Source organism: Chaetomium strumarium (genome assembly GCF_033439665.1).
Source record: "Chaetomium strumarium strain CBS 333.67 chromosome Unknown B0T15scaffold_1, whole genome shotgun sequence".
NCBI lineage: Eukaryota > Fungi > Ascomycota > Sordariomycetes > Sordariales > Chaetomiaceae > Chaetomium > Chaetomium strumarium.
Window position 1 is genome coordinate 5,148,549 of NW_026944429.1, and position 20,940 is coordinate 5,169,488.

The 20,940-nt window shown below is 56.8% G+C and overlaps 6 protein-coding genes and 1 non-coding gene across 7 annotated transcripts; 4 read left to right on the forward strand and 3 right to left on the reverse strand.

Moving 5' to 3' along the window:
- Positions 1-881: 881 nt before the first annotated feature.
- On the forward strand, positions 882-2,530 carry B0T15DRAFT_489572 (uncharacterized protein; the record flags this gene model as incomplete). Its single annotated transcript, XM_062866610.1, has 2 exons — positions 882-1,426; positions 1,489-2,530. 2 exons carry the CDS (start codon positions 882-884, stop codon positions 2,528-2,530), a joined length of 1,587 nt encoding a protein of 528 aa, XP_062726709.1.
- Positions 2,531-3,180: 650 nt separating this feature from the next.
- B0T15DRAFT_571400 (uncharacterized protein) lies at positions 3,181-6,737 on the forward strand. Its single transcript, XM_062870856.1, has 2 exons — positions 3,181-6,515; positions 6,613-6,737. Exons 1-2 carry the CDS (start codon positions 3,501-3,503, stop codon positions 6,655-6,657), a joined length of 3,060 nt encoding a protein of 1,019 aa, XP_062726710.1. The 5' UTR covers positions 3,181-3,500; the 3' UTR covers positions 6,658-6,737.
- A 553-nt stretch (positions 6,738-7,290) lies between these two features.
- Positions 7,291-7,364, forward strand: B0T15DRAFT_t9. Its single transcript has one exon. It is a non-coding gene; the product is annotated as a tRNA-Asn (tRNA).
- Positions 7,365-7,666: 302 nt separating this feature from the next.
- On the reverse strand, positions 7,667-10,663 carry B0T15DRAFT_564695 (uncharacterized protein). Its single transcript, XM_062870648.1, has 7 exons — positions 10,329-10,663; positions 10,218-10,271; positions 9,537-10,155; positions 9,276-9,466; positions 8,470-9,223; positions 8,260-8,409; positions 7,667-8,193 (listed from the first exon to the last, which is right to left on the reverse strand). The coding sequence occupies exons 1-7, from the start codon at positions 10,443-10,445 to the stop codon at positions 7,913-7,915; spliced, it is 2,166 nt and encodes a 721-aa protein (XP_062726711.1). The 5' UTR covers positions 10,446-10,663; the 3' UTR covers positions 7,667-7,912.
- Positions 10,664-11,806: 1,143 nt separating this feature from the next.
- B0T15DRAFT_507548 (semialdehyde dehydrogenase) lies at positions 11,807-13,046 on the reverse strand (the record flags this gene model as incomplete). Its single annotated transcript, XM_062867655.1, has 3 exons — positions 11,807-11,874; positions 11,938-12,930; positions 13,019-13,046. The coding sequence occupies 3 exons, from the start codon at positions 13,044-13,046 to the stop codon at positions 11,807-11,809; spliced, it is 1,089 nt and encodes a 362-aa protein (XP_062726712.1).
- Positions 13,047-13,296: 250 nt separating this feature from the next.
- B0T15DRAFT_56223 (uncharacterized protein) lies at positions 13,297-15,784 on the forward strand. The gene is made up of 2 exons (XM_062870571.1): positions 13,297-13,538; positions 14,581-15,784. Coding segments are annotated over exons 1-2 (1,158 nt in total). The 5' UTR covers positions 13,297-13,536; the 3' UTR covers positions 15,737-15,784.
- Positions 15,785-18,035: 2,251 nt separating this feature from the next.
- B0T15DRAFT_56246 (uncharacterized protein) lies at positions 18,036-19,995 on the reverse strand. Its single transcript, XM_062870578.1, has one exon. It carries the CDS (start codon positions 19,824-19,826, stop codon positions 18,147-18,149), a length of 1,680 nt encoding a protein of 559 aa, XP_062726714.1. The 5' UTR covers positions 19,827-19,995; the 3' UTR covers positions 18,036-18,146.
- Between the last annotated feature and the right edge of the window lie 945 nt (positions 19,996-20,940).

Here is a 20,940-nt window from a genome sequence, read left to right on the forward strand (position 1 = left end):
GAATACAGGAAGGCTGATTATAGGAGGGGAGACATTCTGCGATAATGGAGATTGGTCTCTGGCCTTGGCGAATGAGTTGCTTTTGCTGGCAATAAGACACCTCGTCTCGCAATTCGTGGTTTTTGCCAGGTCCTCAGGCGTTCAGTTCATGGGAGAGACGGTCTCTTCATACTTACTAGTACTGACCTACATCACACAGACGTTATCATTTTTCCTTAGCTCTAGTCGCATCCAAATACTTAGGTAGTAGGCGTACTACACGCTTAACAAACACACCTCACCTTAGTTAAGTTCCCTAATCTTTCCACTTTTCAACTGGAAGGTCCTTCCAGTGACACGATGTGTGAGGCCTTGAACAGAGTGACGACGGGACCAGCTGATATGACCGGGGTTACTATAACTACAGGCATAAGTACTACATGTACAGTGCACCTACCGTACCTATTATGTAGCTGTGGTGGCCCGAGCTTCAATGACGCCAGCGAGAGTTGGGGCTAGCTCGAGCTCCCCGGTACTGTGTGGGGCTTGGCGGGGCCGAGGTGGCGGGATGTTGACTTTCTAGACGCGACCGACTGACGCGTAGAGCCGGCGACTTCTTTCCCACCTTTTCCTCTCATGACCCAGACATTCTAATTCAACTGTATATATTCTATACGACCTTGACACCTGTTCCTGGCTCTCCCAAACTCTCAAGGCCGACAGTCGCGTTTCGACGCAAACTTTTGCTGCGTAATAGGCACGTGTATCAAGTACATATTACATACAGTACCCGACTTTGTGCTGCGCCTGCAGAATTAAGGTAGCCACCCGTGCTCCTTAATCGACCGCCCTGAGGAGTGCAAATCACAAAAATCGAACCCGGGGTTCTCTTTCAATTAGCTATGGAAGAAGAGGAACCTACGCTGCCCCGTTTGCCCGTCTCGCTACCCGCCAATACTAGACGGAAACGAGGCAGAAAGGCCGAAAGCTCCCCTCCTCACTCGGCAACGTCCAGTGACCCCGCCATATTTTCCAGTGACGATGATCCCACCCTGGACAACTATCAGAACGAAGGACGCCGCAAGCGACGGTACGTTGGTACTTGGTTTGATCAGCACCCGGCATCCTCGGATTCTGGGGTGGGCGAGGACACGCCTGTAAGCTACCCCCCGCCCAGGCGAGTCGGCGATCCGGCCCAGCACCCAAAGCGAGAGTTCAAGAGACAGCTTGACAGCGGTGTCTGGATGGGAACGGACGGGACCATGAGCGATACGGACGATGCTGTCGATATGGAACCCGCTGCTGCAAGATTACCACTACCCCCCGCCCCGGCTCGCGCTACGATGCCGCTCTCTCCGACTCGGCCACCGCCCACGTGGGCGGAGCGGATTGCTTACAGCAAGATCCGCACCTGCGTTGAGAATGGCTGGGAAGAGGTCGATCTTAGGTGAGCCGGCCTCTTCAGCCCGGTTTGTTGATATCTTCCTCTAACCAACTTGCCCAATCCAGTGGCTTGGCCCTGGAGACCATCCCTGAAGGCCTTCTCGAACCTATCTCTGATATCTCTCCGATACCGAATGTGGCTAAGGACGTTGCTTTCGAGCAGAGAGACCCTCAGATCAAGGTGTTCCTGTCCAGCACTCAGCTTACGAGTTTTCCCCTCGCTCTTTTAAACGTCGAGCACCTCACCGTCCTCAGTCTTAGGAGCAACCAGCTCGCGAGAATCCCACCGGCCATTGCAAAGCTCAGGAACCTAGAACACCTCAACGTCGCCCAGAACGAGCTCCGATTCCTGCCTGGCGAACTTCTGGGGCTCCTCCAGAAAGGCAGCAAGCTCCGCAACTTGAACTTCCTGCCCAACCGGTTTTGGCAGCCCGACTTGGACACCGCTTTAGCCGTTGGTTGGGGCGCGAACGAGTACGAAGAGCGCACGTTTGGCCCCCGCCCGAATGTCAAAGTAAGGCCCGATTGGTATGGGCTCACGACGAGAGTCCGATTCCGGACGCCTGTCCAGTTCATGGACAGCACCGGCGCGACCCTCTCCCGCTTCGCACTCCCCGACCTGAAACCGGGCACCATTCAGGACTCTAGTTTGGAGTTGGAGCCTTTCACTGAGCTCGCCGCGCCAAGGGACCTAGAGATGCAGCTCCACTCCCGGACCACCAGCAGTACCGTGAAGGCGAAAGGGGTGAAATCCCTGTTTGAGTTAGCTCTCGGCACCTGCGTGGCTTCGGGACAGTTGGACGTCGTCATGGCATGGCTCCGCGAAGGAGGGGAGCGGCCGAAACATTTGGCGGCCGCGGTTGAGAGGGCGGCAGATATCTGCCACGAAAAGGGACTCAACTGCTCGGTGTGTGGGAGGCAAACAATTGCACCGGTGGCGCAGTGGGTTGAGTTTCGGCACATCGGGCGGACGACAGTTTTTCTTGACACGGACAGATTTACGGCACTGGGCGAGGCTGGCCAGGCGGTTCCAGTGCCTTTCCTGAGGGTTGGTTGCTCGTGGAACTGCGTGCCAATGAAGATCGAGAGGCGTGTGGACGAAAACTGAGGCCCCCGCAAAGGGCGGTCAAGAGGGGGGACGACGGAAGCAATGCTTCCCTTTTCCGCTGTACTTCGGGGGTGGAGTTGTCGGACACACATATCTTGTCGTCCACTTGATCAGCAAGCGGAGGTTGCCTGTGCGTTGTGCTACACAGTAAAGTGTGGTTGGTTTGTGGAGTACAGTACGGATATATGTTGGCTTGATACCCAAGTGGAGGACATTCGTACTCCAAGCAACCTTGGAATGTTAGCTGCCGACCAACCTAAGTCTACGGCGCTGGGATATTGTACGTACAAGTCTGACGCAGCTAGTAGGTAATGTGAGGTTTGATTGTACTTGTACGTAAGGTACTGTCGGTATAGGAAGATGGGAAGTGGACAGCGTCCGCAGACAGGATTGGGGTGGTACTCCAAGTGTCCCACAACTAAGCGCTCATAAGACCTCGAAAACTATGAACATGAGTTTCACAAAGACTTCAGTTACTCGAGAGCAAATCACGTTAAATGACTCTTGATCCTCAGAAGCACACGCATCATTCCAGAGGCAGATTTTCCTTCCCCTATCAATGATGGTCTCGTTCGTTGACCATCTGACATCACGGCGCCAAGGCCGGGCGGGCCATTGACAGGGGCAAGCGGCTCCGCCTGTGTGCCCACAGCAGGCTTGATTCAACGTCACACCTTTTGGAGAAGCTCCATTCCGCGGCTTAGTGAGCTTCGGAGCTCCAGCTTCTCCAGTAGGATTCTCGACCACCACAGGCAAGTTTCGCAGCTGGACGTTGAGCATCACCTCCAATTTGATACGGTAATGGAGCACGGCCCACCAACGCGATAACGGTCCCAAGAGAGAAAAAAACACAAGAAGCCGGCCAGTTAAAGATACAACCCAGCAGCGCGGGTTGCCCGCCACTACTGGACCTCTCACTTTCGCGTCCCCCTTTTGAAAACCATCCCTAAAAGGACGACGAGAAGTGAAGATGCGAACCCCCCTTTCACCATCCCTCCTCCTAACCACCCTCCTCCCGCTCGCCGCCTTCCCGCACACCGCCCACGCCGTCTTCCGCGACGAGGTCAACCACATCGACTACCACCACCTGCTCATTGGCCTGCCGCAGCGCGAGACCACCTTCTTCCACCGCCCGCGGCCCGACGACCGCGCAAGCCTGCTGTACACACTAAGCGATGTCGGCGTGGTCGGTGCGGTCAACCCCGGGAACGGGGAGGTCTTGTGGCGGCAGTACCTGATGAGGGACTCGGTCCTCTCCTCGACCTCGACGACGCACAGTCGCCGGGGGGGTGATGAGGGTGGTACTGCTACTAGTAATAGTAACAACAAGAAGGAAGGGGGGGTGAGTGCTGGCTTCCTGAGAGCAGGCGAGGACGAAGGGTGGGTTGTCAGCGGGTATGGCGCGGCCGTGCACGCGTGGGATGCCATCAGCGGGCGGAGTCGGTTCTGGGTGGAGCTGGCCGGCCCGGTCAGGGATCTGGAGGTCATGGAGATGACGGAGAGCGGGCCCGGCAGGAAGGATGTGCTGGTGCTGTTCGAGGAGGAGGAGGGCGCGGAGGAGCTGGGCGGGGAGCGCGGCGCGACGGTGCTCAAGAGGCTGAGCGCCGAGGACGGCAGCGTCGTGTGGGAGCATCGCGAGGTCACGCGCGACGTGCCGCTGCAGGTCAGCACCAACGTGGAGAAGGTGTTTGTCGTGTCGCTCAAGGGCGCACCCGGCGCGTATAACCTGAAGGTGTCGGTGCTGGATACGTTGACGGGCAGGAAGCTGGACGAGATGGTGATCGGGGCCAAGGCGGATGTGCACGGCAGGGAGGACGTCATGTTTGTCGGGGCGAACTCGGCCGCGCCGATTGTGGCCTGGACGGATGACGCCCGGAAGACGCTCATGGTGAACGTGCTGGGGACCAAGACCCGGCAGGAATTCCCGCTGTCGGAGGGGACTGTCGCGGTTGAGATCCACGCGCCGCATCTAGTGCAGTCGCGGCCTCACTTCCTGGTGCACAGCAGAACGTCGACTGCGCACCGAGGCGAAGTGTTCCATATCGACCTCAAGACCAACACGATCTCCAAGGCGTATACGCTGCCAATGCTTCCCGGACCTGGCGCTTTCTCGACCAGCTCGAACGGCGCCAATGTCTACTTTACCCGCATCACCGAGGACGAAGTGATCCTGCTGTCATCGCAGTCCCATGGTGCGCTAGGGCACTGGCCCCTGAAGGGCGCTGATATGGGAACGGCTGCGCTGCACGGTGTTTCCGAAGTCATCAAGAAGGCCGGCGAGGGGGAGAGCTATGCGGTCAGGGCTGCAGCCGTGACAGATGCGGACGACTGGGTGCTGATCCGCAACGGCGAGATTGCCTGGACCCGTCCCGAGGGCATGAGTGGAGGCGTTGCTGCCACCTTTGCTGAGATTCCCGAGAGCGAGGATTTGGCGAGGACGCTCGAGCAGGAGGCGCATAGCAATCCCCTCCACGCCTACGTCCACCGGGTCAAGCGCCATATCAACGACCTCCGATATCTCCCGGCCTGGCTCGAGGGGGTTCCGTCAAGGCTGAGGAGCGGTATTCTCGGGACCGAAGTGTCATCTGGCAAGTTGGTGCGGGATACTTTCGGCTTCCACAAGCTGGTCATTCTGGCCACCAAGCGCGGGATGCTGTACGGCCTCGATGTCGGCAACCACGGCACAATGGTGTGGAGCAAGAGGGCGTTTAGGATTCCAAAAGACAGCAGCTGGGATGTCAAGGGGATCCACGTGCACGACTCGACAGGGCACGTCACGATTCTCGGCTCCAACAACGACTTTGTGGTCCTGAAAGCAGACACTGGCGACGTCGTCGAGGCCAAGGGCCCGAGTCCGGAAGCCACCACACAGGGCACCGCTCTTATTGACACCTACTCGGGGCAACAAAAGCTCCTGCGAATTGGTCGCGGTGGAAAGATCGGTGAGCTCCCCGTGCATGTAGCGCCCCGGACGACGGTTGTCACGCGAGGTACGGCGGGCGAGCTGAAGGGAGTTGTCTTCGTCCCCAACGGCACGAGCTCGTTCGAGTCCACTTCCTGGACCTTCCACCCGCCTCAGGGGCAGAGGATTGTCGACATCGCGAGCCGATCACCCCACGACCCTGTTGCCTCCATCGGCCGGGTCCTCGGCGATCGCAGGGTCAAGTACAAGTACCTCAACCCGAACACCCTCGTGGTCGCGGCTGTCAACGACGCCTCCCGCACCCTCACCGTCTACCTCCTCGACACCGTTTCCGGCCAGATCCTGACTTCATCCAAATACGACGGCGTCGACCTCGCCAAGCCCATCGAGTGCGCCATGGCCGAGAATTGGTTTGTCTGCACCTTTTTCGGCCAGTATTCCGTGCGCGACAACACGGCCCAAACCATCAAAGGCTACCAGATGGTCGTCTCGGACCTCTACGAGAGCCACGAGCCCAACAATCGCGGCCCGCTCGGCGACGCCCCTACATTCTCGTCGTTCGATCCCATCGACATCCCCACGGGAGCCGTCGCCCGACCCGCGGTGGTGTCGCAGTCCTACGTCCTCAGCGGCCCCGTCTCGGCCTTGCAAGTCACCCAGACCAGACAAGGCATCACCTCGCGCCAGGTCCTGGCCTACCTGCCCGAGTCGCACGGCATCGTCGGCATCCCGCGCGCCCTTCTCGAGCCGCGCCGCCCCGTCGGACGCGACCCAACCCCCGCCGAGGCCGAGGAGGGTCTGATGAAGTACCACCCGGCCATCGAGATCGACCCCAAGAGCGTGATCACCCACGAGCGGGACGTGCTCGGCGTTAAGCAGATCGTCACCGCACCCGCCGTCGTCGAGAGCACCAGCCTCGTGTTTGCATACGGCATCGATGTGTTCGGGACGAGGGTTGCGCCAAGCTTCCTGTTTGATATCCTTGGTAAAGGGTTCAATAAGCTGTCGCTGGTGGGGACGGTGGCGGCGCTTGCGTTGGGAGTTGTTGCACTCGCTCCGATGGTAAGTAAAAACTCATCACTCCGTCGTCATACCACCCTGCGCAATGTGTGATGCTCTGGTGGAAAGGGAAAGAACGCCTTGCTAACTATGAGGCTAGGTGAGGAGAAAACAGATCAATATGAGGTGGCGGGCGCCGTTGTAGACGAGACGTATGTTATGTGTAGATTGTGGGAAAGCATATAGAATGTATCAGGGCAATACCGAGTTCCTGTTGATGATCTGCTTGTGAATGTCGCATTGCTTGACCTATCATGCCCTACGCGTTACGCTGCGATGAGTCTATTGCGAGGCGTGAGGAAATCTGGGCATAGATCGATTATGGAAGCCATCCTCGCCGGGCTTTAGGCTGAGGACGCTCAACAGTAAGGTGCCCTGCCTAGTCCGAGAGGCATCGTGCACATACTACTACTACCTTACCTAGTACGGCCTCACCAGCAGATCCACCGCTTGGCTCCCAGTCAACACAAACCCGTGCAGAATACCAAATGGATGCTGGAAAGTTACCCACAAATAAACATCATTGCAAGACGCGAGTTCACCAGCACACAAGCTCCTCCGCAGCTTGCAACATATGCAGAGATCATTCCATGAGCAGTAAAAGCACCATGTATTGTACACCCGGCAGTCTCACTTGAGTCAAAGTAAGTAATATAGGATATTGTTTTTGTTTGGCATGCTACATTCTGATTCTGTAGTCGGTATTGTAGATGTGACCGTGCTGTACGGCTCGCAAGTGCTTTGGTAGGACGGTGTTTGAAGTGCAAAGAACATCAAATCCTTCGTGGCGCAATTGGTTAGCGCGTCTGACTGTTAATCAGGAGGTTGGAAGTTCGAGCCTTCCCGAAGGAGTTTGCTTTTTTCTCCCTTTTCTACACCCTATCTTCCTCATGTTTGCTTTTGGTCGTCCCGCCAAATGCAGTTTCCGTTTCTGGTCCTGTTATCTCTTTGCCAGGAGATGCTTGACTCGTGCTTTTGAGCTTCAGGCTCATTTGGCATCGAGTGCTAACTAACCTGAAGGTATGGACAGCTGCCGCACGTCTTGACATAACGGATCACCATGCCAACAGATTACAATGCATACATTGAAAGGGGTATTTAAAGCAGGCTCGTTGTCGGTTTTCTCTAACATATAGCCACTGTGTTGCGGGATTGGAATAATAAAGTCAATATAAAAGCCGCCTGCTAAAGAATCCTATGCTACCCGTGATACACCAGCTTTTGGAAATATGCTTCTGATGGCCACATGGTCAATAAATGCGAGGCAACCGTAGATCATTATAAACCCCCTCCCATGGCACGTAGCTGGCTTCCTCCCTCCTCGTTTCATCGTTTGAATCAGGCGCCACGGTACTATTACACCCCGTCACCAGCGGGACTTCCTCCACGTCGAACCCCTTTCAATCGTCATCATCAAAGATCTGATACGTGTTCCGTAGAATAGTGTCCACCACTCTGACCTGCCAGCCCGCATCCGAGATATTGGACCCGGGCGCCGTGCCCATGAGCGTCGGGCCAAACACGATGGCCAGATTCTGCGAGCTCATCCGGTTTGTCGCCGAGTTCTCCATGACGCGGTGCAGGTGCAGCGTCAGCGCGCGAAGTGTCGCGTAGTTGGGGTCTGGGAGACTGTTGATGATGGCGTGGAGGGAATCCCGGCGGACGATGTCGTCTTCGTTTTCTGATCGGCACGGTTAGGTCTCTGTTGGATAAAGTTGCCGACTTGAAATAGCTAGGTACGACTTACTGCCTGCCTCGATAAAGGCCGAGTAGTTCTCCCTCGTCATGAGCGGCTCGGGCAAATCGCGGAAGAACTGCTTGAGCAGCCCGGCGACGCTGTTGACGTCGTGGAAGAAATTCTCTGGGTTTCGGAAGTCGAGATTGCTTGAGCGGGAGTCTACGCCACCGTTAGCTGGCCACGCGGAAAAGAGCGGGGAAGAAGACAAGGTCGGCATACCGGTATCGAAGAGCTGCTTTAGCTTGTTTACATGCGGTACTGAGCCAGACAGCCGGTAGATGCCCACGACATTCAGGCCAAACAGATCCACCGCCTGAATACACTGGTACACCACCATCGGTACCGCCAGCCCATCTCTCTCATAGAGCGCGGAGAGAGAGACACCAAACATTGGCCGCGATGGAGCCAACTGTAGCGCCGCTGGTGGCGACTGCCGCTGCGCCTGGGGAGGCCCCATCGCCGCATCTTGCTGGGGCGCGCTGGAGCCTGAACTGCCTTGCGGTTGCGGTTGTGCATAGGCTGGCTGCTGAGACGGTTGGGGCTGGGCAGTCTGGAAAGGCAAAGCCCCAAGCTGCGGCGGCCCCTGAGATCCCGGCGTAGAGCTGTACGAGCCATTGTTGAATCTACTGTTGGACGCTTGGGATTGTGGTTGCTGCGGGCTAGGACCCCGATACTGTTGGCCCGGCCCGCTGCTTTGGTTTATGGCGCTTCCGTGGCTAAAGCTCCTCTCATGTTGTGGTTGTGACGACGGCCGCGGAGGACCGCCCAGCAGCGGAAGCGATCCCATGCTCTGGCCGTGGCTGTGACCCATGGACCCCTGGACTGGTGCGGAAAGGGCAGGGTCGGAGAAGGTACTTGACCTGGAATTTTGGAAGATGCCTGGCGGCGGCGGCTGGTTCTGGACCGCACTCGCCGCTGGTTGCGGCTGCGGGTTCTGGGTGGCAGTGCCCGCTCGATGCTGCGTCTCGAGAAGCTGCCCTGGTTAACTACAATCGCGGCCTCGTGGAAGAAGGAACGGAACCTACAGGATTGCGTTCATACTTCGGTGGCCCTGTCCTTGGGGGAAGCTTGGAGTGGTGGCTGCTCAGGTACTCGCTGAGGTCCTTGTCGTTGTCGATGGCAAGGATGCTCTCCCGTAAACTGCGCGACTCGGCCCCTTGCTTGAGGGGGCTGATCGCAAGGCCGTTGCTGAGCACTAGCTTCTCGTTGAACGAAGCTGCGGATCCGTCAGTATTCTGGGCCATTCAATCTCCCCGGACTCGGGAAACAACGGGGAAACAACGTACCGAATTTCTGCATCTGCAATGCCAGTCCCGAGTCGCACTCCCTCACAATATCCTGAAGCGCCTGTACCGTTTCGGGCCTGGTCTTCGTCTCCAGTTCCGTCCGCTCCGTCGCCGCCACTTGAACCTTGCCCTGATAGTCCTGATCTGCCGCTTGGGTCTTCCGCAGCAAATCCTCCTCATGTTGGGCGCCCGACTTGTGCCCCTTGAAGCCAAACATCTTCCCACCCTGTCGACCCGCCGTGTCCCCGGTGCGGACGCGGTCGTACTCCTCAGCCAGTGCGTCATACTTGGTCTTGGACTTGCGCATAGCGGCCTCGAGCTCGGCCACGCGCTGCTCGGCAGCCAGCCCGCTCTGCTTCCACCCCTTCCTGGACTTCTCGGCAATGTTCGCCAGCTCGGTCAGGTCTTCAGACATCTGATGCAGCGACATGGCGAACTGTAACCCGTTGTCGGCCATGCGCTCGTGGACGGCCATCATCTCCTCGTACGCCTTGCCAAAGGTGCCTCCCCGGTGATCTCCGCGTTGGATGTTGTCCTGCGACGTTCTGCATAGTTTCTTGAGCGAGTTCGCGTGTTCGTCTTCGAGGATGGAGCGCTTCTTGAGGAACAGGGCAAACTCCTGTGCTCCAACAGTCAGCAGCTGCACAACCGGTTCCGAAACGGGGTGGGGAAGCTGCGTACTTTTACGGAGGCTATGCTCTGCTTGAGCCGGTTGAGCATCACCGATATGCCAATCTAGACGAGCAGTGTAAGTGCAGTTCGAAGTGGCGATGATGGAGACGGACCGCGCACCTCGGATGTTAGAACATCTTGCACTTGCGCCTTTGTCTCTTCGCTGAGCGCCGCTGCTGCAGGTTGGTTCGTCGCTCCATTTTCGTGGACCGCTGTTGTTGCTTCTTCTGCCGACATGGCGCATAAGAACCGACGCAGTCGGGTTAGTTGTCGACTGCAGTCTCCAGAGTTCTCTCTTGAAGCCGCGGGGTTGTGGATTGATGGGAGGTAAGTGCAGGTTGGGGGTACGTAACGGTTACAGGGACCTACCCAGGTACCGACGTACACACAACCTACAAGGATCGCGCGACCAATGGCCCGAAGTGGAACGGGAACGGAACAGCAGACCGTTGCTACCTAACATTAACCCCGAGCTGGGCATTCGGATGTCCTAAAATAATAACAAAACCTCGGCCATTGCTTGGTGAGCTGAAGTTTGAATGGACCTCCCATCTGCATCTATGATCCGGTCCAACGCGGACAAGCGCCTGCATCGTCCCTTTGACTCGTCGCCAACAAACAACTAAACCGACTGGACTCGACGCTCCCGACTCTGCGTTTGGTATGTATAGAGCAAGGTCATATTGCGGTTTCCAAGGACCGAGATAGCATGAAGGGATGCGGTTTCAGCTTCGCTTCGGCCGTTGAGCGAACCGAGAACCGAGCGTGGCGGTTCCAGGTTCTGCCGCCTCGACGACGATCATTCAACAAGCACACCCGCAGGAGAAGTTACCCGCTGCCCCGGACACGAGGCCAACGAAAGAGACATTGTCCCGCGCTTCTGAGAATGACTCGTCTGTCTCAGATCCGGGCTTTCCACCAAACATGGATCCCGTTTCGATGGGTTAGGCCGTTCGGGACCCTGCTGTGGAAAGCTGCTTGCGCACCGAGGAGGTGCCCAGACAGTGCCAGACCGCTCAAAGCTAACGTTACTCTGTTGTGGCACATCGCAAGCTCCGATTTGGGCCGTGTTCTCGCGCGCGTGCCGCGTGCCTCGCCTAACCGGCCGTAGCTGCTCACTATCCCGGTCTCTTGGAACCTGGCTCCGGCTTGGCCCCCGGGTATGTCGGCCTTCGTCTAGGTAGTCGACAGGACCCTCCACATAGACAACCGAAGCCGCACAGGAGCGAGCTTTGTCGCACAGGAGTTTTCGAGGATCACTATCGCATACCGACATGATGACCGCCAGTCCATGTCTCTACCCACTCCTCGCACGCCGGATCTTAGGGTTGAACTGGCAACGTGGTGTCCGTGTCACGGAGATATATTCCGCAGCTAGTCACGGACCGATCCTCACCACCATGAGCAACCAATCCCGGTCATGCGTACAATATCCGAACCGGCCGGCTTTATGCCTGCTTCCTATGGGAATCAACTAACCCGGGTCCCACCACATGGCTACCCATTGAAATACAGAATCACAACAGCGCATCCCTGGCCATTGCAACCTCAACGCCGGTGCTGAACGCATGCACATGCTGTCATGGTGTTACATCCACTTAGACAAAGCCCTTGAGGACGGCGGCTTCGGCATTTAGAATGGATGAGCCGGCAGCGCCGATGACGGCTAGAACGACGTTAGCAAGCGAAAATCGAAGTCGAGACACGGTAAAACTTCAAAGACACTTACTGTTATGGCTCAGAGCGACAAACTTGATATCGAAGATACCGCTCTCATCCTCCCGGACACGACCGACACTTACGGTGTAGCCCTTGGACAGGTCACGATCGAGTCGGGGCTGCGGCCGGTCAGGCTCGTCAAACACCCTGATGGGCGGCTCAGGCGCCGAAGGGCAACCCAACCGCTGCGCCTCGGACACGTAGCTGCGCATGGCCTCTTTGACCTGCTCGGCCGTTGGCGGTGGCCGCTGGGCAAAGCGCAGTGACACGCATGCTGTGTGACCGTCCATGACTGGCACGCGGTTGCATGCGGCTGACACCCGAAGCGTCTTCTGCTCCTCGAAGGCGGTCGCATCAGCGTTGATGCTGCCCAGAATCTTCTGCGCCTCCGTCTCGAGCTTGTCCTCTTCGCCCGAGATGAAGGGCACCACGTTGTCCATAATGTCCATGCTGCTCACGCCAGGGTACCCTGCGCCGGACACGGCCTGCATCGTTACGACCGAGACGGTGTCGATTTTGCCGAAGCGCGCCTGCAGCGCGGCGAAGGGAATAACCAGGCCGATGACGGCGCAGTTGCTGTTGCACACCAGGAAGCCCTTCTCCAGGCCGTGCGTCTTGCGCTGATGCGGGATCAAGTTGAGGTGGTCAAGGTTGACGGTGGGCACGACGAGCGGTACGAGCGGGTCGCGGCGGTAGTTCTTCGCATTGGAGAATACGGCCAGATTCGCCTGTTGGAATTCTTTCTCGATCTCGCCGGCGACGTCACTGTCGAGCCCGCTGAAGACAATGTCGCAGTCGGAGAACTCGCTCGCCTTGCACTCGCGCACGACTAGGTCGCCGACCTCGGGCGAAATTGGGCTGGACTGCTTCCACCGCACGGCGTCGCGATACTTCTTGCCGGCCGATCGCGAGGAGGCGCCAACGGCAACGAGGCGCAGGGACGGGTGTTGCTGGAGCAGGAGGATGAAGCGCTGGCCGACCGAGCCGGTGCAGCCCAAGACGCCTGTGAAGGGACACGTCGTCAGTGAGTACCTACTCATGATGCAATACCTCTCGGCGGAGTAAAACTTCGCTCGGTCTCGGAAGCTTACCGCAGTTCTTTGTTGGTAATTGAGGCATGCTCGGCAGTTTCTGTGAATGCAATGGACTGTCTACCGTAGTAATCGCGGTCAAGCTTCCAGCGGAAGGAGAAATATACGAAATATATATCCCGACAGGTGAGTCAGTCTTCCCTGATCTGGACTCGGTGTTTTGAACTTTTTGTCTCGCCATCCCGCTCAATGCCCCGCCACTGAATGCTGGGCGGCCCCCCGCAATCGGAGCCGGTGGGGTGACCGTGGAGCCGGGCGGTCTGGCAAAGCAGGGGCAGCTCTCCACTTCCCTGAGACCCTTGACTTCCACGTTGACAAGGGTCTGTCTCTAAACTACTACCTTAGTATACTGTCAGACGTGTAAGGCTGAGAAGAACACAAGTGCTTCCATGGAATTGGTGGAAGAGACCCCATTAATCGCAACAGGTGTTGCATTCATGTCGAAGCACATAATCGGCAATTCCATGTGAGATATCACGAGTCGGTCCTCCCGCGTGGGAGTGGCCAGGGCTTCTTAAATGTTGGTCATTTTCTAGATTCAGAACCCTTTTCGACACCGATCCCACGCGACTACTTTCTTTGCTTGCAGTACTTCGTACCATCCGATGATCCCCCTGGCAGGATTCCACGTGGCAAGACCTTCGAAGCCAGTTATGTTTCAAGCTCGCTTCGCCTTCTTCTTATATGTTAATGTTCAACGGCATGTTTCTGTGCCAAGCACACCAAGTCAGTTGAACAAAAGCCAACACCCATTACAACAGACCTCACACTGGCAAAGCCGGTGAACAACAATCCTGGAAAAGGGCAGCGGTATCTGCATGGGATACTGTCACTTTGTGATAACTTACCAGGTGAGAAATGTTCCATTGAGGGCCAAGGCGGACTTCGAGGAGGCGCATTCCCCAAGGCATAGTGTCGGGTGTGTTGCACAACTTCGGGTCACCATCCAGCGCCTTTCTGGTTTAGCTACGGCACCCCTGCGAAAATCACCGCGCAGCGCAACTCAACATGCTTACTGGGGAGTCAAGGACAGCGTCGAGACCATTCCGAGAGCGCCTCATCGCTAGCTTGGCTTCACTGCGCATTAGCTCGTTGCCCTGACAAGGATTATTTGCCTCATGGTTAAAGCGCCCTTGGCAGCTGACGGATACTGGGCTTGTTTCTTCTTTCTTTTTTCTTCTTCTTTCCTTTCTAGCTTGTTTGTGAGTTTTGGTGCTTTGCAGGGCCAGGTTTCTTGAAACTCTCATGCATTATCGTATTGATACCTCGTCCTTTATGTGTTCTGTCTCAGCTAACCCTCTGCTTGGTGTAGGCAGTCAACCTGTTTCGACATAAAGGTGAGACGCATTTCTACTTTCACATTGCGGTTTCAGCCCTGTGGGAGGGACAGTGGGGGACAGACTCGGTCCGGAGAGCGAGGTGGGAGTCCAGTTACAGGTTCATCGACGCGGATGTGATGCCGAATCAGTTGAGTCAGGGGCAGAGACCCAACTGCTGGAACAGCACCAACCAACATGAAATTCTGACCAGTATCTGATACGCTTTGACTAACATATTCATAGGCAGTTCAACATGGCCGTCCCTTCTAGAGGCGACCCCTGGAGTGCCGCCGACATGATCAACCTGTCACCCCCCGTTGACTGCAGTAAGCCGTACGACACGTCCACGCTCGCCGACAAGACTATCCTCATCACGGGTGGCGCGTCCGGCTTTGGTGCCGCCTTTGCCCGTCACTGGGCTCGGTACGGTGCCCACCTGATCATCGGCGACGTCAACGACCGCGCCGGCGAGGAACTCGTCGCCGAGCTGCGCTGCTCTCCCTTTGCCACCGAGGATCAAGTCATCACCTACCGACACTGCGACGTAACCTCCTGGACAGACCAACTCGCCCTCTTCCGAGCCGCCGCCGCTTCCTCTCCAACCGGCTCCATCGACGCCGTCGTCGCAGGCGCAGGCATTGTTGAGAAGGACCCTTCCTCAACCGGCGTCTTCGACCTCCCCGTTGCACTCGACAACGATGATGCCGCCTGCCCGCCTCCCCCACCAGCCCTCAAAGTCCTGGCCGTAAACCTCACCGGAGTGATGTACACCACCCACCTGGCACTCTTCTACCTCTCTCTCTCGTCCAGCCCCGCCCGCGACCGCCACTTGCTCCTGATATCCTCCATCGCAGGCCTGTCCCCGCTGCCCGGCCAGACCGAGTACACCGTCTCCAAGCACGGCGTGATGGGCCTGTTCCGCGTGCTGCGCGGCACGGCGTGGACGACCCGGGGCATACGCGTCAACGCGCTGACGCCCTACTTTGTCGACACGCCGTTGCTTCCCAAGGCTGCATTGGCGCTTCTGGCGGGCGGAGCGAAGGCCGAGCTGGAGGACGTGGTCGATGCCGCGACACGGCTGATGGCGGATGAGGAGATCCGGGGCAGGGCGCTGCTTGTTGGGCCCAAGCTGAGGGTTGTCGACGTGCCTAATGATGGTGGTGGTGAGAATGCTGCGGGCGAGGAGGCTGGGGGCTTCGAATTCGTCGCAGGGGGACGGGAGCGGGAGGGCGAGAGGAAGCAGGCCGTGTGGGAGGTGTATGGGCATGATTATGAGCGGGTCGAGGTTTTCGTGTGGAGGTACTTATCCATGCTGAATCTGACGAGGAGGCTGAGGGGATGGGTAGGGTTGGTGAAGGATCTATGGGGGATATATGTCACGGGGTCGCGGAGGACATGAGGGATCATGCCGTGGTTGGTGCGGTGGCGCGGTGGGTATGGAACGTTTCGGCGATATGTGCGATGTCTTAAAGAGTCCTTCGGTTTTAGCGAGCTTCACTTCTCTGTATCACCCACCGTTGCCACTAATATACGGCAAAGCGTCCGTGTTACCCTAAAGTAGCGTTCCGGAGACGTGTGCAGCCACAGAACCTGAGATATCGGAATACCTGAAACCTTGCGTTGCCACGGAGCTTCGCCCCTTCACAACCTACTCGACGAGTGAAGGCAGTGAGGTGGGATGGCCCTTGGACCTCTCCTCTACGTTAGATAGGGCTACTCGTCCCAGGGAGAGGGGTAGCCGCGGAGGGAGCCGCCGAAGGGCAGCATAGTCAGAGTTTGGTCCCTCACGATTGATCGAGTGCCTTTATAACCGAAGAACCAAATGGATTTATCTCAAGCATGCTAACGGGTACACAATATGTCAAGAGGCTCCGCGTGGCGAGCTCGACAGCAACGAACGGTGCGAACTTCCGGTTTCCCATGGCCCTGTCCTGCCAACACAAACCGGGCCGCCGCCGACAAGGCCGACGACGACGGGGGCGGCGAGGGTCGGGGTGGGTGCAACGCATCCGCCAAGGGGCGGTCGGAGCCCGGTGACAGCAAACGACGGGAAAATGCATGGGCGTAGGTAGATGGGCCACGGACGACACAAGCCTCATGGTTCCTTATCTGAGAGACAAAGTACGTAGACACGGAGAACGAGAAGGCTTTTTGCAACCCATCGTTCATCCGATACAGTCCCAGGCATCCATTACCGGCTCCCGACATGGAAAAGAGAAAAGCAGAGAAAGAAAAGCACATGGGTAGTCGAACCGAAAACAACTCCACCTCCCCTCATGCATCTGCCACAGTGCCCAGGGAATCAACCAAACACAACCCACAAATCCCAAAGGTATCCTCCCAATAAACCGTTTTCCATCAGCAACAACCCCAAACCCCAGCGATGAATGACGTATGCGCACGACTCGGTCGGATCAAAGAAACACCACTGCTATGATAACCCTGTTCATGAGGAGAAAAGGAAAAGGAAGAGAAAAAAGATAGCTGGTGCCGTCGTGGTGCGCAGGGGGTCATGGATATCCTCGCGAGGACTAGTGCCCTTTCGAGTCAACTCGCAACCCAGCCAGCAGGCGCGACGGCCTCCGCTGACACAGGAAAAGAAAAGACCATCACATGAGAACTTAAATGGGACAAGTAGTGCAGAAGATGGCGCCGATGCCATCTCGAGATGCGCAGCCTTCCGATGGAGCCCAAACGAAACGATGCCAGGCCCGGCGACCAAAAAGCCAACCCTCGATGTAACCCTTTTCCCGATGGTGTATAAAGCGCCGGTGCTATATCAACCCTCCCTTCCCGTGTTTTGATGGTATCTCAGATGCGCCTGTGCGTTCTTTGTTCCCCTGACATGATGTTTCCCGTGTTCCTTGTCCGTCTCTTTTTCTTAGATCTTTTTCCGTTCGCCGACATCTTTATGACCGGTCGTATTCGTCCCGCCGTAAACGAGCCGGAGTTTGTCGTCGTACACAGACCAGGGGAGGACCTGACAACGATAACTCCCAAATCGTATCTCGAGTAGCACTCCTGTGTCGCCGTATTGGACCGTGGTACCGGAGCTCGTCGATCTGGTAGACAAACTTGGACTCAGAATACCATTGCCAAGCGGAACAAATCTCCTCAGCGGCAACGGCCTCATCTGGGCGTCTGTCTGTCGCCGGGCAAAAGCAGCCTTCTCTCCAGCGGTGTGCCATGTGCACCACGCTGCCTTTGCCAGAACTCCAACGGATGCCTAATGCCGCAAAAAGAGACCTGTACCGCGTGCTATGCTCCTTTTTCCGTCATAATGGTGGTGGTTGGTGGTGGTGATGATGGTGACGGTGATGATAATGTTAAACCGATGTGACGCCAGTAGGCCATGATATTCCCATATCGCCTTCAAACTCCGCGCCCTTGTCCCTTGCATTGCTTGTCATGACGGTATATGCGCGAAACCCAAGGTGGCTAGGGGTAGGTGGCCGAGAGACCAGGGACCCCCAAACAAGACTGCTTTCTCCCAACGCCCCAGCGGCATCAAAAGGGCAACCTCTAGGAATCCGACGCCCCGCCGCAAAATCAAGTCAGACAGATGCAACAACCGGAATGACGCAATAAGAAATCGCAAAACATGAGTGTTCAAGCTGGAAAGGAAGAATTGCCTTTCACCAACCGTGTACCGATGAGTGTAGTGTTAAGGTGTGGTTCGCACAAGGACAAGCGTGGAAATGATTTAAGGAAAGAGGGCCACGCGGTCGGTTAGAGGCAAGAAGAATAAGAACGCGTCAAGGCGAGATGAAAGCACGCCTCCAAGTATCAGGTGCTACCTTCAATCCGTCTCAACGGCCCATCATATATGGCGGGAAAGCCGAAGCCGGGCCGGCCATGATGTGCCCGTTTCCGTTGTGCATGCCGGCCCACGGGTTACCGGGTGCGTTGGAGGCAGTCGGGGAGCTGTACAGGTTATTCACGGCAGCATTAAAACCAGAGGATGGTGCGTATCCACCGCGGTTAATGCCAAGGCCGGGAGGAGCGGTTAGCCCGGGCGGAGGACCGGATGCGGTGGTGAATCCATTCGTCGAACCGGCGGCATGCATTCCGTTCATGCCGCCCATTGCACCGGCACCATTTTGTCCCTGGTTTTGGACGGAACGAACGCCGAGCGGGTTCTTTGAGAAACTCAAACGGATGCCACCTTTGACGCTGTTGTGGAGTGGCGTTCCGTAAAGCTCGTGCAACGCTCTGGTTGCGCAAGTAACGTCTTCAAACTCGACGAAACACATGGGTCCGTTCTGCTTGGTTCGGAAACACAGCCGCTTGTATCCTCGCTGCTTCGAGAACATGGCCTTGAGCTCCTCCTCTGACGTATCAATGGGCAGATTGCCAACGTAAAGTGTGTTACATGGCGGGTTTTGATCTGCTGGATTCGCAGGAGGAAAGTTGCTCATCCGGTATGGCGCCTGCGGATTGTAGCCCATTCCGGGACCGGCCATTGCCGTCGGAGACATGGCGTTTGAGAGCCCGGATAGTGATCCCATGCCTAGGTGGTTGTAATAGGGCATCGGAGTGTGGGCGCTAGGTGGGGTCGGAGTGGTGTTCAGCGACAGAGTGGCCATACGGGACATGGGCAGTTGAGGCCCTGTCTGACGACGCTGCGGACCGTTCTCTGCAAAGCCAACAGGATCCTCCAGCAGCTCCTTGGTCTCGTCATCATCGACAGAATCGATGAGTGACTTACTGGTGTGATGGGCGCCGTTCGCGAGGTGGTTTCCGATTGGTGATTGGGGCCCGAAAATGTTCTGGTACGACGCACCAGCCTCATGAGTGGCTGACTCTCCGTACATATTGCCCACAGGAGGCGTAATCTTCTCCAGCGACTGGAACGTTCCATTGAATCTGGACGCCTGTCTTGACACTGAGGTCGAGGGTGCGGCAGCGGAGGCAGTCATGATCGCATCATTCGTGAACCTCTTTCCAAGAGCGGGAGGGTTTGAGCTACCGAGGATTTCGACAATCATTTCAGCGTCGTTCGAAATATTCGACTTGCCGTCAAGCATGTTCTTCGCTTCCTGAGCGCCCGCAGGGCTCTTGAACTTGAGTATGGCAGATCGGAACCCCACATCGACAGACTGCTCGACGGGCAACAGTTCGACATCGCAAAGTTCCTGGGAGAAGACCATCATCAAGCGCAATGATTCTTCCGAGGTGTTAAGTGGTAGTTTCCGGATCAGCGCTGAGGAGAGGGTTGGGGGGGGCGCGGAAGATTGGTTGCCCAGGGGTTTCATGATGTCGCGATCGAACGGTTGGGGGGCTGAGAGCGGTTGCGCATATGCGGTTTGAGATGGTGCAGGCGCCCTGTAGGCTTGCGCGGGCGGGAGGAATGCCGGAACGGCCATTGTGTTCTTTGTCGCGGTGCCGGCCGCGGGAAAGGGACGTGTCCGGTTCGACGCCAGAGGGGCGAACGCGTTGTTGGCGGGCGCGGCAGAAGACGCGCTAGACGGGTTGAGATCCCCGTTCATGCCTCGCGACACATGTAGCGCAAAGCGCAGCGATGGAGACGGTTGGAGCGACGATCGCGCGGATCGAGTTGACAACGAGTGGAAACGCGCAGCAGTGCGCGGCCACCACTGGTGGAGAAGCTGTATGGTACCGCAGGGGGAATGAAAGAGAAGCTTTTGCGTGTTGGGGCCGGTACGGACGTATTTATGGTTGGTACGCTGCGAAGACCAATCCGAGGAATAGAAAGTCTAAATGATGGCGTTGAGCGGCGCGCATAAGACGATGCGTCGGTGGGTGGAGGAGCGCGGTGCAGCTACTGCAGCGCAAAGTAGATAAAAGTAAGGTAAGGTAGGTTGAATCACCAACTGGGAGAGGATGGAAAAGTTGGGGGTGTTGGAGAAAGATTTTGGTGGGCTGATGGCAGAAGCTCTGTGCAGACAACCCCAAGCTGTTGCGGCGAGATTGAGAGATTCAGAGTGCTGACTGGATCACTGGAAGCTCTCTGGGGGGCGCCTTCCTGGATGTGGCAATATCTTACAACCATACTAGTACAGTACACGACTGTATCGTAATTACCGACACCTCCTAAACGCACAAAGTTACGAGATTACGTAGTGTGCACAGTCCCGCTAACCAGCCGCACCAGCAACAATACATAATTACCTGGCATAGTAGTGTCAAATTGGCGTACTTGGTGTAAGTATACGTAGACAGATTACATGGTTACCTGTTTTCCCAGGCGAGGTGGATGGCACGTGTTACTGTGTAGATTCCAAGTCTCGAGCTCTCGAGCGATCATGTTTGAGGTCTAGACCGTAGCAGTCGTGCCAGAGAGCTGTGATGGAACTGCCGGTACTGAGTGCCTTAGGTACCTAGGTAGGTATTCTCGACAGGGCCTTGTCTACAGCAAAGAGATCCCAAGCACCACCTCAAGCCAGTCAAGTGCCTCGGACCGTTGGTGCTGCAGCCCACTTACCTGCTATGTATTATATGCACCTGTTGGAAGGAGTCGTGCTCTCGCGACATATTCCGTACATAGGACGCTGATAAAAATGAAAAATGCGGGATGGCCATTGGCAGCCCATACTTGTATCAGGTCTGTAAGTACCTAGTACACTAGGTCCTAGGCAGGAG

What these genes read in the sequence shown, in the direction of transcription:
- B0T15DRAFT_564695 (XM_062870648.1), bottom strand. Translation starts at nt 10,445, where the DNA reads ATGTCGGCAGAAGAAGCAACAACAGCGGTCCACGAAAATGGAGCGACG. An exon ending in AGAGCATAGCCTCCGTAAAA is followed by an intron (nt 10,156 to 10,217) that starts GTACGCAGCTTC and finishes GTTGGAGCACAG; the next exon opens with GAGTTTGCCCTGTTCCTCAA. An exon ending in CGAAGTATGAACGCAATCCT is followed by an intron (nt 9,224 to 9,275) that starts GTAGGTTCCGTT and finishes TAACCAGGGCAG; the next exon opens with CTTCTCGAGACGCAGCATCG.
- B0T15DRAFT_571400 (XM_062870856.1), top strand. Translation starts at nt 3,501, where the DNA reads ATGCGAACCCCCCTTTCACCATCCCTCCTCCTAACCACCCTCCTCCCG. An exon ending in TTGTTGCACTCGCTCCGATG is followed by an intron (nt 6,516 to 6,612) that starts GTAAGTAAAAAC and finishes CTATGAGGCTAG; the next exon opens with GTGAGGAGAAAACAGATCAA.
- B0T15DRAFT_56246 (XM_062870578.1), bottom strand. Translation starts at nt 19,826, where the DNA reads ATGAACGGGGATCTCAACCCGTCTAGCGCGTCTTCTGCCGCGCCCGCC.